We start from the raw sequence: 16268 nt of genomic DNA, 5'->3' as shown, positions 1-16268 counted from the left end.
AAACAACCCGAACCTCACCAACTAGTCTAGACACGGCTGGCTCAAAGGAGCTCTAGCACATGTTATCTCATACACACAAAAAAGTGTGTTTTGTTGCTTGTGCTTAAAGGTGATATAAGGATTAACATGTGCAGCACTCAAAAGGCAAATCTTCTCTGACACATGGCCCTGAGTGAGAGAGACAGCTTGCTCCTCCCCTAAACCTGCCAACACACACACACACACACACACACAAACACACACACACACACACACACACACACACACTAACTAACCTTTAAAAACAACAACACAGCAACCTAAAAAGTCAAAAAATACACAAAGTAACCTGCAAAAAATATAATAAGGAGACACTACAAATGATCACAATAACAAAACTTTTGGTAGTCTAATACCAGTAACTAATACCAGTACTAATACCAGTAGTACTAATATCAGTAACAATTTTAAATTCCTGGTTCCAAACTGTACAACAGCACATGCGGAAACGCCAATTAAATATAATCCTTTATGTATATCTTATCTAAGTTCTGAGGTGATCAGCCAGTTTTGAGGGGTCAAACACTTCCTGCAATCTGACTGGTCGGTGGCAGCCATGTTTTTTTCCGGATATGATGTCAGGAGCATACAACCTGAATGAGGATATGATGTTATTTTATTTATCTGATATTTACAGCATTTATGGCTTTTATCCAAGCAACTTACAGTACTGTGACTGTGACATACTGTGTCTAAGCAATTGAGGGTTAAGGGCCTTGCTCAGGGGCCCAACAGTGGCAGCCTGGCGGTGGTGGGGCTTTAACCAGTGTCCTTTCGATTACTAGTTCAGTACCTTGCCTGCTAGGCTGCAACACAGAAGCACTATGCCAAATTTGACATCAATTAGACTACTTTTGTTTGCTTAACATTATCTTGCATGATAGACAGATTGGAAATTGCTGTCACAAACAATTATAAACACTGTATTAATCAACACTGACTGGTAATACAACCAACTACTGAAACAGAAGAGAAATCCTTACTACATTAAGCCTCCAGCTTTGGCTTCAACTTCTTTTTGATTGACTTACCAATCAACAGTGGATTTGCTCCTTAAACTCCTTGATCTATCAAAACAGCCTTACTCCGATATCAACCTATGATTATTGAGACAGACTTCCAGTGCTGGTAGTATCAGAGATCAACGGAGCATATTGTGGCATCCCAACATGAAAGCCGAATATTTAAAAGCTGATCCTTTTGAGGCTAACAGCCAAGCTTTAGTTTTGTCACCACAAAGGATGAAAGGATATAACCACTTACTTCCTCTCTGACACCTTCTGAAAAACTGTCATTCTTTTTACTCAGTTTTTCACAGTTTTGCACTTTCTTTAACTCTCTTACTATTTGTACAATGCTGTAATATTCTCTTGTCCATATAGTACAGTATGTAGAGTATGTTAAAGTATCACCTAGCACTGCAGTTACACCATACACAACTTCAAACTTAATACATTTTCGTGACAACAGGTTTGATCATTTCTGAGTTAGAGCAGTATATATGAGCTTTATGTTTGCTTGCTTCACTTATTTAATTGACATCTGGCAACAACACTAAAAAATAGCAAAATTTTTGGGATAATTATTTAAGTTTTTAGGCTTTATTTGATACCAGATTTGTGTATGTGAAGTGAAAATCCAGAGATTAGTTCACGCTCAAATGTTCAATTTTGCATATCATGCAAAGTAGCTCAAAATTAAAGTTAGCGGAGCTATGTGGTTCTTACAGCTTTTTTGTAGGGCATATAACAAGAAATCTGGGGAAAAAGAATTTTTTCCGTAAGACTTTTGTTTTGGTCTATGCAGCAGTTAAATAGAAGAATGTTGTCTTTAGGTCATACAAGGTAAGTAATATGGACCTCAAAGTTTGACAGTACACTTTAACGAGGGAGGACCTACTACCTGCTGACCAAAAAAAATCCTAAATAAAACAATAGGGGTTTCAGCACTTTTGCTTTTAGCACATTTGGTGCTTGGACCCATAACAAACACAAAGCAAAAGCCATATAGTATATTTGCACAAAAACCCCAGCAAATTCTTTGGGCCCAAAGTTATCTGAGATGGACCGACAGACAGTGGAAAAATGCTCTGTGGTCATATAAATCAATTTCTTTGCTGTTTTTTTTGGTAAAAAAATAGATGTCAGATTCTACATGCCAACAAGACCATCCAGACTGTGACCAACAAAATGTGCAAGCATCTGTAATGACATGAGGGTTCATCAGTGCCCACAGCATGTCAAGGTACCATTGATTCAAATTCTTATATTGGTATTTTGGAGAAAAAATATTTTGCCATCGAGACAAATATTCAATTTTTAACATTCTATTTCAACAGGACACTGCCAGGCCTCATTCTGTATTTACAGTCGTGGCTTAATAGACATTCAGTGTGTGTGTTTGTCTCCTATTGAAAATGTATGGCACATCATGAAGAGGATAAAGAGACAACGGCAACCATCGACTGATAAGCAGGTGAAGTCTTGTATAAAGCAAATATGGGAATTGAAAACACTGAAATTTTATTTGTCCTTTTGTCTGTTATATAAGTTCAAGTAAATTAACAAGTTACAGATTTCTGTTTTTACTGCATTTTTAAAAAGTGTCACAGCTTTTTTGGAAATGGGGTTTGTAGATGTTAACATCACTACTTTTAAATATACTGGCTTGCAAGTAGTTTACAAATAAAGCAGCTGAGTTATTTAATCAACTATTTATATATTTAACATTCAATATTTTGTTATTTACCACAAAAAAAGCCATGCTTTATAAAAAACCTTAATGGTTTAAATTGTACAATTAAATGACAAGTAGGCAATTACACTGCTAAACTAGCATATGTTACATAGATATTTACATTCCTATGTTACTTTATTACAACTATAAATACATACTGTTTTATTTCGTTTACCACTTAATCTCAGCCTGTGACATGGCGCATACAGTTCAACTAGTAAACATGTGGCACATGGCAGGAATTTCCTGGACATGCTGCAGATCCATCACAGGGCTTCAACCAGAGACATAGCCAATCATGTCTGTTTAGATCCTGGCCAGCTGAAAGCCTCACTAAGATTTAAACCTAGATCTCAGCAGTGGTGGGCTAGCCTAATAGACCACTGTCTCACCCAAGTGTCACTTTAAATCAATGTAAATAAAAACAGAAAAAAGTGATTGTCAAATCCTTTTATGGTTCAACTAAACAACTATTTTTTGTGTGCATACACTCATGATACCCTGTCAACTGACTAATAATGCATTATGCATATACTGCATAAATTACTGATTACTGGTTGACAATGCATTAATAAGGCATTAATGGTGCCTTCAGGGATGAACTGGCACTAACACCCTAACACAAACACACACACATACAATCATGAAAGACACTGGCTTTTAAACTTTACATTAATGACAATCACGATGGTCTTGTGTTTTTTTGGCCTAGTAGACACTGCACACATTTTTACTTTTGAGTCAGTTTGTCTCAGTTTAGCTTAAGCCAAGAGAAGTCAGCTACTTTTTAAAATGTTGTTAATATATGGCTTCCTTTTTGTGTAGCAGTGTTAAATGTTGCATTTGTAGATTCACCAATAAGCTGCATTAACGAACAAGGGTTTTCCAAAGTATTTCCAAATCTGTGTGCTTATTATATTCATTATAGACAAATGTTTTAAGTTCAAATGTATTTAATATTGTTTACTGGCCTCGCCCTTTTGTCACACACACACACACACACACACACACACACACATACACACACACACACACACATTTCTTTGAATTCTTTACATTTTTACATGGAGAAGGAGAAATTCTTAAATAACTTGTGAATGTGCACAGGACAAATTTTGTCTTTAAACTGTTGGACTATTAAACTATTGAACTGTTGTTGCTTACAATTTCCCCCTGTTTTTGGCATGTGTTACAGAAATTACATTATCTTATCTTACATTGTCTTAACAAAAATCAGTAAAGTTCATAAAAGAAAAAACATTACATATTTCCTTTTTGTGTCATTTTCAATTAAGCTGCCTGTTTAAAGTCAGGACTTAGTAAGGCCACTACTAAACTTTTATTTTATTTTATTTTTTAAGCTATTCAGAGTTTGACCTGTGTAATTTTATATTTGGTTTATATGTTTATATGTATTTTTATTTTTTTATTTTTATTTTTTTTAAATGTATGTAATTTGTAAGTCGTCAGTATGCTGGATCCTGGAGTACTTTTGGTTTTTGAAGTTTTTTGTCATGTGGATTTCTAGCAACCAGGAGTAAACATGAATATTTCACACTATGCCCCTCGTTACAAATGAGTATCTTAACTTTAAGTGAGGCTTAAACACCTATTTTTTTTTCTTTAAATATATGTTATAATCCTAAATGTTCTTATTTAAAAGGCCAATTTACCAGTTACCTTTTAATTTGCCATGGCTTCTGGAAGTTGTGAACAATGTTTAAAAATTCTTAATAAACAACTGACGAGTGTACATTTCATGCTAAATAATTCCCAATCCAAACAACAAAACCAAAGGGAGAAGTGTCACTATCTTTCAAATACAGAACAATTGGTCAAAATAGTGGAGGGCTAAAATATATGACATTTTAAGTGCAAATCAAACGTATAATTAATTAATAGTTAAAAAATGCAGACAAACCTCAGATGAAATCTCAGTAATGCCAAAAAAACGAAGATTTTTATGCAGAGTGTGGATATTGAGTGAACGAATCACTTCTTCTGAAGGCACTGGTTCTGATATACCCATTTTGTCCAATGATACGTACAGCTCGATGCCATTCTTCTGCTCCTGGAAAACATTAGAAGGAAAATAAAAATGCCATATACATCATATATTTGACCTTTAAGTTTGTTTGTTTATTAGGATTTTAACGTCATGTTTTACACTTTGGTTACATTCAGTTACTTATTATACAAGATTCATCAGTTCACAAGGTTATATTGAACACAGTCATGGACAATTTTGTATCTCCAATTCACCTCACTTGCATGTCTTTGGACTGTGGGAGGAAACTGGAGCAACCGGAGGAAACCCACACGGACACGGGGAGAACATGCAAACTCCACAGAGAAAGGACCCAGACCACCCCACCTGGGGATCGAACCCAGGACTTTCTTGCTGTGAGGCGACAGTGCTACCCACTTAGCCACCGTGCCGCCCTGACCTTTAAGTAAAAATATAATAAAAGATTATTTTAACTCGAAATAGGTAAAATAAAAGGTTTTTTTTTTTCAAAGCATGTCCAAAAAATTATACTGAAACACAAACAGTTATTTCCTTATTTGGTCAGTAATCATCATTGGTCAGAAAATTAAAATTCAACTTTTATAGAATTTGAAGTACTGTGTAGTAGTATTGTGGTATAACATTTGACGTCCCTAGTTCTACCTACTACAGTCTAACATTTGTCGCTGGTGGGTTTGTAGATGTGGCAGCCAACTTCCAAAATTTTTAAATATAAAAAGCCAGGTGAATATAGCTTTACTTACTGCAATGCTTGAATAACGATTAAAAACTTTTATGCACATTTACAGAATATAAAACATTTAACCACACTTTCATAAAGCATGTTTTGCACTGTAATAGTCAATGAAATAATTTCAGATGCTTTCCAAGTGTCAAAAAGTTTATATAATAATAAGTAGGACAGCATTTAAGTTAAAAAAGGTAATCCAGGTCGAGGCTTAATGACAAATCAGAAACTTTATTAAAGCTTATATCAAGTTAATAGCTGGTAAAATGACACTGAATAAATTTTTTATTGCAGTATATAGAGCACTCTTGTAATACCCTGTTTTCACAAAAGAAACTTCAAAACTTACAGCAACTAACAGCTAAATGTAGAATATCTGCAATTTGTTCAACAGATCACTTAAGCTGTCTTCCTTAAACCTGGGACAACAAAGCGGCAGATGTTTAAAACATGCCCAAACAAGCACCTAACAGTTAATTTTCAAATCTGTGTTTAATATTCTCTAAGGCTATAAAACTATGCACAAGTGAAACTAAATAAACATACAACAAACACCGGCAAGAACAGCCAAAGTGTAATCACATAAAGTTACATTACATACACAGATAAGAATAAAACTGATGATTGTGGCATAAGGGTTCATTACAGTATTGTTTTCTTACATTCAGGCGGTTGATGTGTACTTGATGTGGAGAAATGTCCAGGGCGGCAGCCACTCCTTCACGAAATGATCGCAGCAGACCTTCATTCAACTGCCGAACATCGACCTGCACAGCCTAAAAGAAAAAGAACCAGAGAGAGAGGTGAGGGAGGGGGGATAGATAAAGGGATGCATTACTATGGAAACCAGCCTGGCTCTTACCAAATGTCACAGTTAGAGAGAGCTGTGTCAATGTGCGAGTCCTGAAAAGCTGTTAAGAGGGAAAAACACCACCCACTATCATTTTGCCAGTGTGTGTCTGTATTTAGGACATATTTCCACCAAGAGCGCTAATGTAGACAGAATGCATTAGGTAAACATGGTAAGCATTCCAAGTAGCAAACAGCAGACGGTAGTTGAAACTGCAGCCTTTCAGTTATTTACATTTATAGCATTTAGCAGACGCCTTTATCCAAAGCGACTTACATTAAAGTTACAGTATACAGTCTGAGCAACTGAAGGTTAAGGGCCTTGCTCAAGGGCCCAACAGCAGCAACCTGGCAGTGGTGGGGCTTGAACCACCGGCCGTCTGATTGCTAGTCCTGTACCTTAACCACCAGGCTACAACTTGAACTACAGGTATAAGCAATTGTAACTTAATTAGCTGACCTATTTTTGACAGTTTGTAGTAAAGGCTTTGTGCGGGTGTCATTTCTAGTGGCACGTTTGAGCAGTTGCATATGTTTAAAACATGTTATGCTGTCAAGTGTGCCACAAGACTGAATAGTCCTGGAAGGCATTAAACAAGCCAGAGGACAAAAACCATGAAGCTGTGTAGTCATACCACACTAACCAGTGTACACAAACCACCCACGCTTCTGCAGAAAGATCAACCACTTAACTTTCCTCACCCCCTGTGGGCAATGCTTAAAATTCAGACAAACAGCAGTCAAGCACACACAAACACACCAAGCAAAACCTTCTTTTTGCCATTTCTTTGTTATTAAAAAAACCTAAATTCTTCTAGAAGTGCACAATCAATCTATACATTAAATTACAAAATAATACAGACACATACAGTATCTTAGAAACTGCAGGATTTGCTCGTATAAGATAAGATTTGTTCATTAATTACACACAAAAAAAGTTGCAAGGCAAAAAACCACTGCACCAGAGAAACACAAGTTGAAAGACACATCCAAGGTCCCATCACATCTGTCTAATGGCTAAGCAATCCTTAATCAGAACATCAAACAAACAGTCAGACATAATGGTGTGGTGGACTTAATTAAAGAAGTTTAACACACTAGCCCACCACCGCAAAGATCAAATCTGAATCTCGGCTGTGCTATTAACCGGCCAGACACCTACGATTAGCTGTGTCTGTTAGGAGGGATTGTCAAAAGGATTTTTTATTACTGCTGGCCTGCCAAAGGTGACTGTCCATACACGACAATGATTTCTGTGTAAAGCAGGCTCTGGCAGGTAAAAAGAATTCTCAGCTGCACATGTTGGAGGGGGTGTTTCCTGCAAACTAGACTAGTACTTTAACAGTGCTAACACTGCCCCAGCACAAGAGCAAATCCACCTTTGAATGTTTAAACTGTAATAAAATAACTTAAAATAACTAAGTCTGAGTTTTAACTTGATTCCAATTAGATGAAGTGGCAGAACAAAATATCTCCATTCCTGTACACCTCAAAATCCGGCCCACAACATCATTTTATGTGGCCCGTGAGAGCTTAAAAGAATTATGATAGTCTTAAAATACACTGTAAAATCGTACATAAACTGCATCTCCCAAAATGCATGCCGATTTGGTGACAGCATCTCACCACTAGATGGCAGTGTTTCCACATTAGCGTTTAACTGAGATGGTTTTCCAACAAGTGATGATGAGAAATATTTACAAATAAACCCAAAATGTACAAGAAGAGAAAATTGAAGCAGAAGGAAAGGAATTTAATGAAAGAGTGAAAGAGTGAAAACAAGTTTGTGCTTTAAGAAGAAAAACTGGTACGTCTCGTGTTATGAGGCCATGTCTGTGGTAAAGGAGTACAATATAAATGTACAGTAGATATACATTATAAATATACAATATAAATTTGGCCTCCAAGAAAACCAGAAATTGTCCATGACTTAAAAGGCAGACTGCAAACACAGCAATCTGCCCTTTGAGGGCCACCATAATGCAGATGTGGCCCTCAGTGAAAATGAGTTTGACAACCCTGATCTACACAGAATTTCTTTTTTTATAGGTGACATTTATTAAATGAAATGATTACTTAAAAACGTTTTCTGTTTAAACTACATTTTGTATTAGGATCTAAAACCTCCATCTAGTGTACAAACTATAAAAATAGCTTAAAATAGGTCTTTAAATCACATCTGCACCCCATTAGAGTTCATTCATAGCAAGTGAAAGCCTTCTAAATATCACAGTTCCTATCTCTGGCTGCTTTTCTCTAAAACTGTGATGCTGGGCTAGCTCCGGTCTATTTTTATGCTGGTGTGTGATTCTAGCACACTTAGCTCTATCTGAAAACTCACCTGGTGTTGTGACATTTATGGGCCTCACAACAGAATTGCCCTGGGAATTTCCCCAGAGGCAGCTGTTTCCGGAGACGTCCCTGTTTTCAGAAGGAACCCTGTTTCTGGGGTATTGGGGTGCCACTCGGGTGCCACTGGGGTTCCCACCTCATTTTAAGAGTTTCCTATCTTTCCTTTTTCCGAGGGTCAAGTTGTCACAGACAGCTGGAGCAACTCACCCATTACAGAGGCCAGATAGTTTTAGTGTCTTGACACTGCTTTAAATATATGACTTTATTTACAACACATTTCACTGCAGTGCAAACACATTATACAGATTTACATAGAGTACATGACATACATTTATTGCTGTATCATTTGTTACATGGAATTTGACAATAGGATTATTCTTAATATATACTGTTAGGCACATAAAACTATAAAAACAAATCTCAATTTTAATTTCTTTAAATCTTCAGGTGCCATCGTACTTCTAGGTTCTTAAGACTTTTAAGACCTTAAGTTTTATTTTTCTGAAGATGCCTTAAAAGCTTTAGAAGGTTTTATCTATCCATCTTTACTTAGAAGTATTACCAAGGAAGGGTCATTCACAATAGACAAGATCAAATAGCAAGGAATACAAAACATGCTATTTTTAAAAACTTAAGGTTAGAATAGCAAGACTGGTGTGGGAGAGTCCAGGAAGTAAACTGTGTATTATTAAAGCAAGGTTGCCTTTTGATGGCTTGGTTGTATAATTGCGCAAAATGTGGTATGGCTGGTTGGTATAGAAATGCTTTCTTGACAGGTGACTTCTGAAGCTGAATAATCCCTGCATCAGAGCCTTCTGCTCAATCAGGATCCTCGGCCGGGAACCAGAAGCGTTCTTTTAAACTACGGCCTTTCCAGTCTACCAGAGGATTAAATGACCCTGACGTTTAAAATTCAGCAAGCACTTTTCTCTACAGTCCTGGCCCATATCCTGGACTGTACAGAAGAAGGAGCAGGTTTAAGCATGGAGTCATGGAATATGTGGGATAATTTGTAACACTAGAGATAGAGCTGTTTATTAAACAGGGTTTATTTGTATAAGTATTCTAAACTGACCGTTGATGTAATGGCAAAGGGCGCATCTCACTAAAAAGAGAGCAAGTCGAATAGCCACATACGAAGTAGAAAAGAAATTAAACCCATAATGTAGAATCTCAAGTCAAGGTAGAATAATACTGAATAATAACCACAACTGAAAGGTGAATAATCTGGAAAGAAAACCATCCAATGTATAAATACATAATAACAAAGAAAATAATAATACAAAATATAAGGTCTGTAAACCACTGAGGAGAAACAGGGGATAGCAATGAGATGAGAGCTAGATGTCACAATGACAAGCTACCCCAGCTGCCTGCAACAAGCCAGACTTCAAAATAAAGACAGATAGGGAACCCTAACACATACCAGGGATGGCAAAACATGAGCGGTAAGCCCACAACACTTACTGGCACAGACCACACCCAGCAAGAATCCTGAAAAAAAAAGCGGTCGTAACACCACCTCTAGGGTCACTCACTCATCCAGCAAGGCTCTAACCAACAACAGTAGAAAACCAGGTCAAATCAAGTGATTTGGCAGAGAAGTCAGGTGTGCCATCAATAACATTGAGAATCTGTGATATATAAGAAACCTTCCACATGATGAATAACACTAATAAATTGAATGATGTCCATGTTTTGACACACCCTCCTCTGCGTCCACATAATCGGTTGGGAGATTTCCAACTGCTTTATACTTCAATATCTTGGACATTTTGTCTAACCAATTGCTAAAGTAACCTAGCATCTTTAGAGTTTGCCGAGTTTATAAAGTAAAAAATAAACTGTACATAAGATTAATACTTTACTGGCTTGTTCTTTTAAGGTGCAGCACAGACTACAGAGAGATGATCACGTGTGTAGAGAAGCACACTTCCATTGACTATGAAATTTACTCAATACGTAAACACATACATTATTGTCAGCAAACTACACCACAGACAAGTCTGTTACATTAACTTCATAGCCGTATGATTGATGGGACTGCCTCATATTGTGCCTCTTATTTCATATGCTACGCAAATCAAAAATGTTAAATTGCTAAACACAAACCTTAAATTTTGAATTTCACAGCAAATTGCATAGAAATGGCTCATTTCACAGTCTGTGACGTGATTTTTAGGGCAGTGAATTTGGTAAGGCCTTACTTATGAGACACAAAAATGACAGACACAACTGGACGTCATAACCCACCTCAACTTTGGTAAAAGAGGCAAAGTCTTAAGGCCTTTGTGGAGAGTCATATCTTTTTGTCTAAAGTTATAGTATGGATGAAGCCTCTTTTTTTAGTTGGTTTGGTACTTTTGTCTTTTCATTGTTCTCTGTAACTGTATGTGTTGTTTCCTCACCCCTTTTCTGCTTTGTTTTACTTCTGACTGAGCAGCTTTTTCCCTTGCAAGAAAACTGGTGAAGAACTGAAGAACCTGGTCCTGGACCTGGCAGTATTTCATGAAGGACAGATGCAGTGGCAGCACTCCCAGTACTCACACCCTGCTAACTGCCACCGCTACAAGCATTGGCATTGTCAGTGCCCCTGCATGTGCCACAAGCCGTGGTGGCAGTTGTGCCCTTAATACGCAATGCCTCAGCCCAGAACTGCAACAAAACCCACATGTGACCACATTCCACCGGAAGCAGCTCAACCCATCACCACCGGCAGCGATTTCACCAGAGCCCGGCCAGAAATGGCTGTCCTTTACAACAGAAGCCATAACGCTCCACACTTCTGCACCTTGTTAGAAGTGGGTCCCAACAGTTTCCCTGGAAGCAAGAATCTCCAGTGACAAATGAAAAAACATTAACACTGCTGGTCGAGAGAGAAATTACAAACGGGGAGTGTCAGAGCTGAAAAAATAAGAACCAAACAGGTGTGCAAAGGCAGTGAAGATCTGGGCACATCCGTGATGAGTGTTCCCAAAAGAACCACAGGGTCAGGGTTTTGGCAGCCTCATCAGTCACTCAAAGTACCAGGAAATAGTGAATATCCAAGGGGTTCCCATCAGGCTTTGGTGGATTCTGGTTGTAGTCAAACCATGGTGCAACAACACCTGATTCAAGGAAAGGCATTGGGTTCTTCGTTGGTGGCTAAAGATATAGTGAGTTTATGCAGATATGCACTTGCACACCTTGAAATATAAGAAACAAACACAGTGTAAAAGTGGTGATTGGTCCCAATTTCATTCTTACCCAGTAATCTTAAGGACTGTGCCAGATATGGCATGGTTTAGCTCAGGTTTGCAACTGGAGGCAAGAGACTGGGGGTTAAATAGAGGTTACATTTACATTTTCAGCATTTAGCAGACGCTTTTTATCCAAAGCAACTTACAGTACTTTTGACAGTATACTGTCTAAGCAATTGAGGGTTAGGGGCCCAACAATGACAACCTGGCAGTGGTGGGGCTTGAACCAGCAACATTTTGATTACTACTCCAGTTCCTTAACTGCTAGGCTACAACTGCCCATGTGGAAGACTAACTTACACATGTTGAAACTAGGTATCCTGTTTATTTAAACCCTAGGTGCTCTTCCACTCTGGAAGCTCTGAAAAAATGGTGGTGGGATAGGGCAGCCCCTGGCTGCACCTCCTGGCCATTGGTTGATTGAAGACATGCCTCAACTACTACACAGGTGCAACTGTTACGGGTAAATCTAACAGGGACACCACAGGCACAAGAGCATCTGCTGATGCAACTCCCCTCTCTATGCCATCTGCCCCCCAGTCCCTGTCGTGGTCACCCGATGCACCCAGAGGCATATCCAAGGCCATAGCTACACACACCAAACATCTTTTTGTCTGCCGGGACCCACCCAGTCCAATAATCACTGCTAGCTGCTCAGAACCTGACCAACTGGTTTCTGTAGCACAATCATGTCAACAAGCAAGGACTTAGTTAAGACATTTCTGTCTCTACAGCAGTTTATCTACAAAAGGTCAAATATAACCAACAAGGTTTTAGCAAACTAGATAATTCAACAAATCAACAGCTTTTCTGCTGTCCAGCTTTTTAGCCAGGCATTCTCTGTCATGCAGACATACACAAGAAAAAGCACACAAAGGAGGAAGAAAACACAATTTAAATAAGTAGGGTAATTAGCCTCCACAGGTGTATACACTAATCAGCCTTCAAGTTCATGCCCTAATCTCCCTCCTGTTGCAGCCTTGAGAGAAACCATATCCCACCTGTCACATATACAAACATTTCACCTGTAAGGCAGTTATTTTAAGGCAGTTTAGTATATTAAGCTGAGATCTTCTTCATGATGTCCTATGTAACAAGCACCATGATGTTTTATACCAGTTCTCTGGTAAGCGATGCAGCAGGTAATGTACTGACCTAGGTAATGTAAGGTTGCTGGTCTAAGCACTAGAACCTCCAAGTTGCCACCCCGGGCTAATGAGCAACTGAAATGTATGTGAAGCATTTTATTTGGTCAAATATGTTTGTTTATTTATTTATTTATTTATTTATTAGGACTTTTACACACTTACCTGTGCCAGATACTTTGTGGGATGCAGCCAAAGTCACAATACAATACTCCTGCACAAATGTCAAATTTAAACCTTACCAAATTTTTCATGCACGGGCAAAACTCTTGACCACATAAACTACACAAAAACTTTTCTTTTTCAAACAGACATGCTAATAATTTTTAAACAAGTCCCCTCGACTGCTTGCCCATCAGGTAAGGACAGTGCAATTAGAAAAAAAAAATAATAAATCTCTAATCTCTCTGACCATTATATCATTAACAGTGATTAACAGTGAATTTAACTATGAATGCCTATATAAAGTAGAAGCTACAGTCTCTTAGATAAAATTCCTTTAACAACTTTTAATCCTACAGTCTCTTCCTACAATGCCAGTTGACAGAGATAATCTCAGTGCTCCTTTTAGTCAAGAGGAAGTTTTGGATGTGCAATCCAATAAAACACCTGGCCCAGACGGATACCGACCAGAATCGAGTGAAATAGGGTTTATAAAATAGGGTTAATAAGTGTAAATAAGGTCCCATTTTTATTAATCTGCGTAAACTATTATATTCTGATCTTCAAGCTACATCTATAACCAATGACCTTAACTCTATTTTAGTCACTCATGTGTTATCTCACTTCTATTTTTAGGGACATAAACAATGTCTCTCTAGATTTAATTGGAATAATAGGTTCTCTAATCTTGTAAAACCAAAGGAGAAGGGTGGTGCAGCCCTACCAGATTTTCAGCTTTACTATTTGTCTGCCCAAATAAAACACATGACTACATGGTGCAATAATTAAATTGCTTCATTGTTATTGTTGTTTAAGGAATTTGATTCCAAGGAATATGTACACTGCATTATCCAATGAATGTTCATCATTTCTGACTAGTTGAAAAGCATTTGGGAGAGAGATCTGAGAATTTTACACAGAATATATCTGTAAAGATCTATGTTTTAAATCTCAATCACATGGTAGTTTTTTTTTCTATTTAGTTCAGGAATGTGAAAAAAATTTAAAATTACAAAAAAATGGTGGCATTTCACAGCTAAGAAAATTATTAACATACAATCTGAACTGTGTCCTAAATTACACTTATGCCAAGTTCACACTACACAACTTTCCAAGTCGTCAGATCGCTGTACAGTTTACACTGCACAACTGGATCTCTTGCAATCGGGAGTCTTTTAAGTCGTTGTGTATTTTACACTACACAACTGATCAGTGATACGCCGAGTTGCCTCTGAGCTGCCACATCTAGCGGCGACCAGTCGGCGAGCGAAAATCACATCTTCACCTTGTTATATAAGTTATATAATATAGTTAACTCCTTGGGCTCCCTTTTTTAATCTGTGACTTTTTCAGATTGTCTCCTACCTCTCAAGAAGCTTGATAGCCATAAAAGTGATAGCTATAAAAATCAGATACATTCTGGCAAATCTCGTCTTTTACTTGCTCTGTGTGATGGCACTGGCACTGTATGTGATATTGCATACTAAAGCCTTATTTTCATTGCACAGTACGCTATAATACAATACAGTAGGTCTACGCATTCAACTATTTACAACTATCTGTACTGCAACTTATGCGCTACTGACTGTTTCCAATTGCACAATGGTACCTACGAAAACAGGAGGAGCTCAAAGGTCAGGCTATAATGGCATTCTCTACCACACACTGAGAGCAAAAACAACATAATAACTGTAAACAATAGCAGTAGCAAATACAGGAAAAAATTTTGTTTGCCAGGTGCTTTTGTTTTGGTGTTTGATTTTCTGTTTTTCACAACCTGCTTTAATGAAATCTACTGAAGTTGAGTTCTCACCAATCGTGGTCTGCACTGTTCCCCACCCATACGCAACGCTTCGGTCAAGAAGGGTAACCAAATTTAGCTCTAGAGGGATGAAATTACTGCTAATGGATGAAATTAAGCATTAGGATTAAAAGTAAACAAGAGAGAGCCAGGAGGAACTGACAAAAACAGTCTAGATAATAGCACCTGTTTCCAGGCAACTGCTACCTGGTGAGGGGGCTTGCTCTAAACATTCACATTAAACTCCATTGTTATTAAAAGTGATTGTTATGTGTTTGTTTGTCCTGTGTGTGGGGCAGTATATTAACAACGAATTGGTGCCACTTTACTTAAAAGCATGTCATCTCATGTTTATCTTATATGTGACAATGACATATATACAGTGTTTTTTTAATGTATTAAAAACTAAATATAAAATTATTTATTCACCAAAGTATACAGAACCTTTGATGTGACACTCCAAATTGTGGTCAGGCGCATCCAGTTTGCTTTAATTATTAATTATCCTTGAGATGTGTTTAAAACTTAGAGTCCACTTGTTGCAATTTAAATTGATTGGGCATTATTTGGACTTACCAAGGCTTATCTTGGTCTCTAAGGGCCCACAATTTACACTGCATTGTTAGAACAAAAACGAAGTTAGCAGACTAAGGCACCTGTGCAGAATTGGATGAGCCTCATGTGCAAATCACCCAAAGCACGGGCAAAAAAGAAAAGGTTGAGGACTGTGCACGCATCAGAAGGTGCGTGGAGCAGGCAAATATACCCTCCTTCCCCAGCAGCGGAAGACTAATTGGCTATGCTAAATCGAGTGAAAAGGGGAGAAAATTGACCTAGTTAGGGAAGTAAGAAAGAACCTATGGTCATTCTAAAAGAGCTCCAAAAACCTGTGCAAAGAGAGGAATATCTGTTGGATGGACAGCCATCTAACACGCCATACATCAGAGTTGCAAGAGGTGTTGAGTAAAAGGCATATGACAGCCTGCTTGGAGTTTGCTAAGCAGTATGTAAAGAACTCTGGCAACATGATGAAAATGATATTTTGGTCTAATGAGATGAAAATGCCACACCCAGGCATGATTACTAACAGACCTGTTGAATCTAAACATCACTTAAATAGAACCTGTCTCACAATGTGAAGCAGCATGTGAAGCAGCAGTACAAAAAGCTGAGTGTGATGCCAGGTTTT

General features: G+C 37.9%; 1 protein-coding gene across 1 annotated transcript in view; it reads right to left on the bottom strand.

Moving 5' to 3' along the window:
* The window catches only part of ptprr (protein tyrosine phosphatase receptor type R), a 72839-nt gene that overhangs the window by 40265 nt on the left and 16306 nt on the right, over positions 1-16268 (bottom strand). The window contains exons 3-4 of the mRNA XM_063004357.1: positions 6194-6307; positions 4697-4846 (exon numbers count right to left, since the gene is read on the bottom strand). Coding sequence (XP_062860427.1) covers positions 4697-4846; positions 6194-6307 — 264 coding nt within the window. The remainder of the gene's footprint in view (positions 1-4696; positions 4847-6193; positions 6308-16268) is intronic.

Source organism: Trichomycterus rosablanca, chromosome 1 (assembly GCF_030014385.1).
Source record: "Trichomycterus rosablanca isolate fTriRos1 chromosome 1, fTriRos1.hap1, whole genome shotgun sequence".
NCBI classification, from domain to species: Eukaryota; Metazoa; Chordata; class Actinopteri; order Siluriformes; family Trichomycteridae; genus Trichomycterus; species Trichomycterus rosablanca.
Note: the sequence above shows the minus strand (reverse complement) of the source record. Positions and strands in the feature narration are given on the sequence as shown.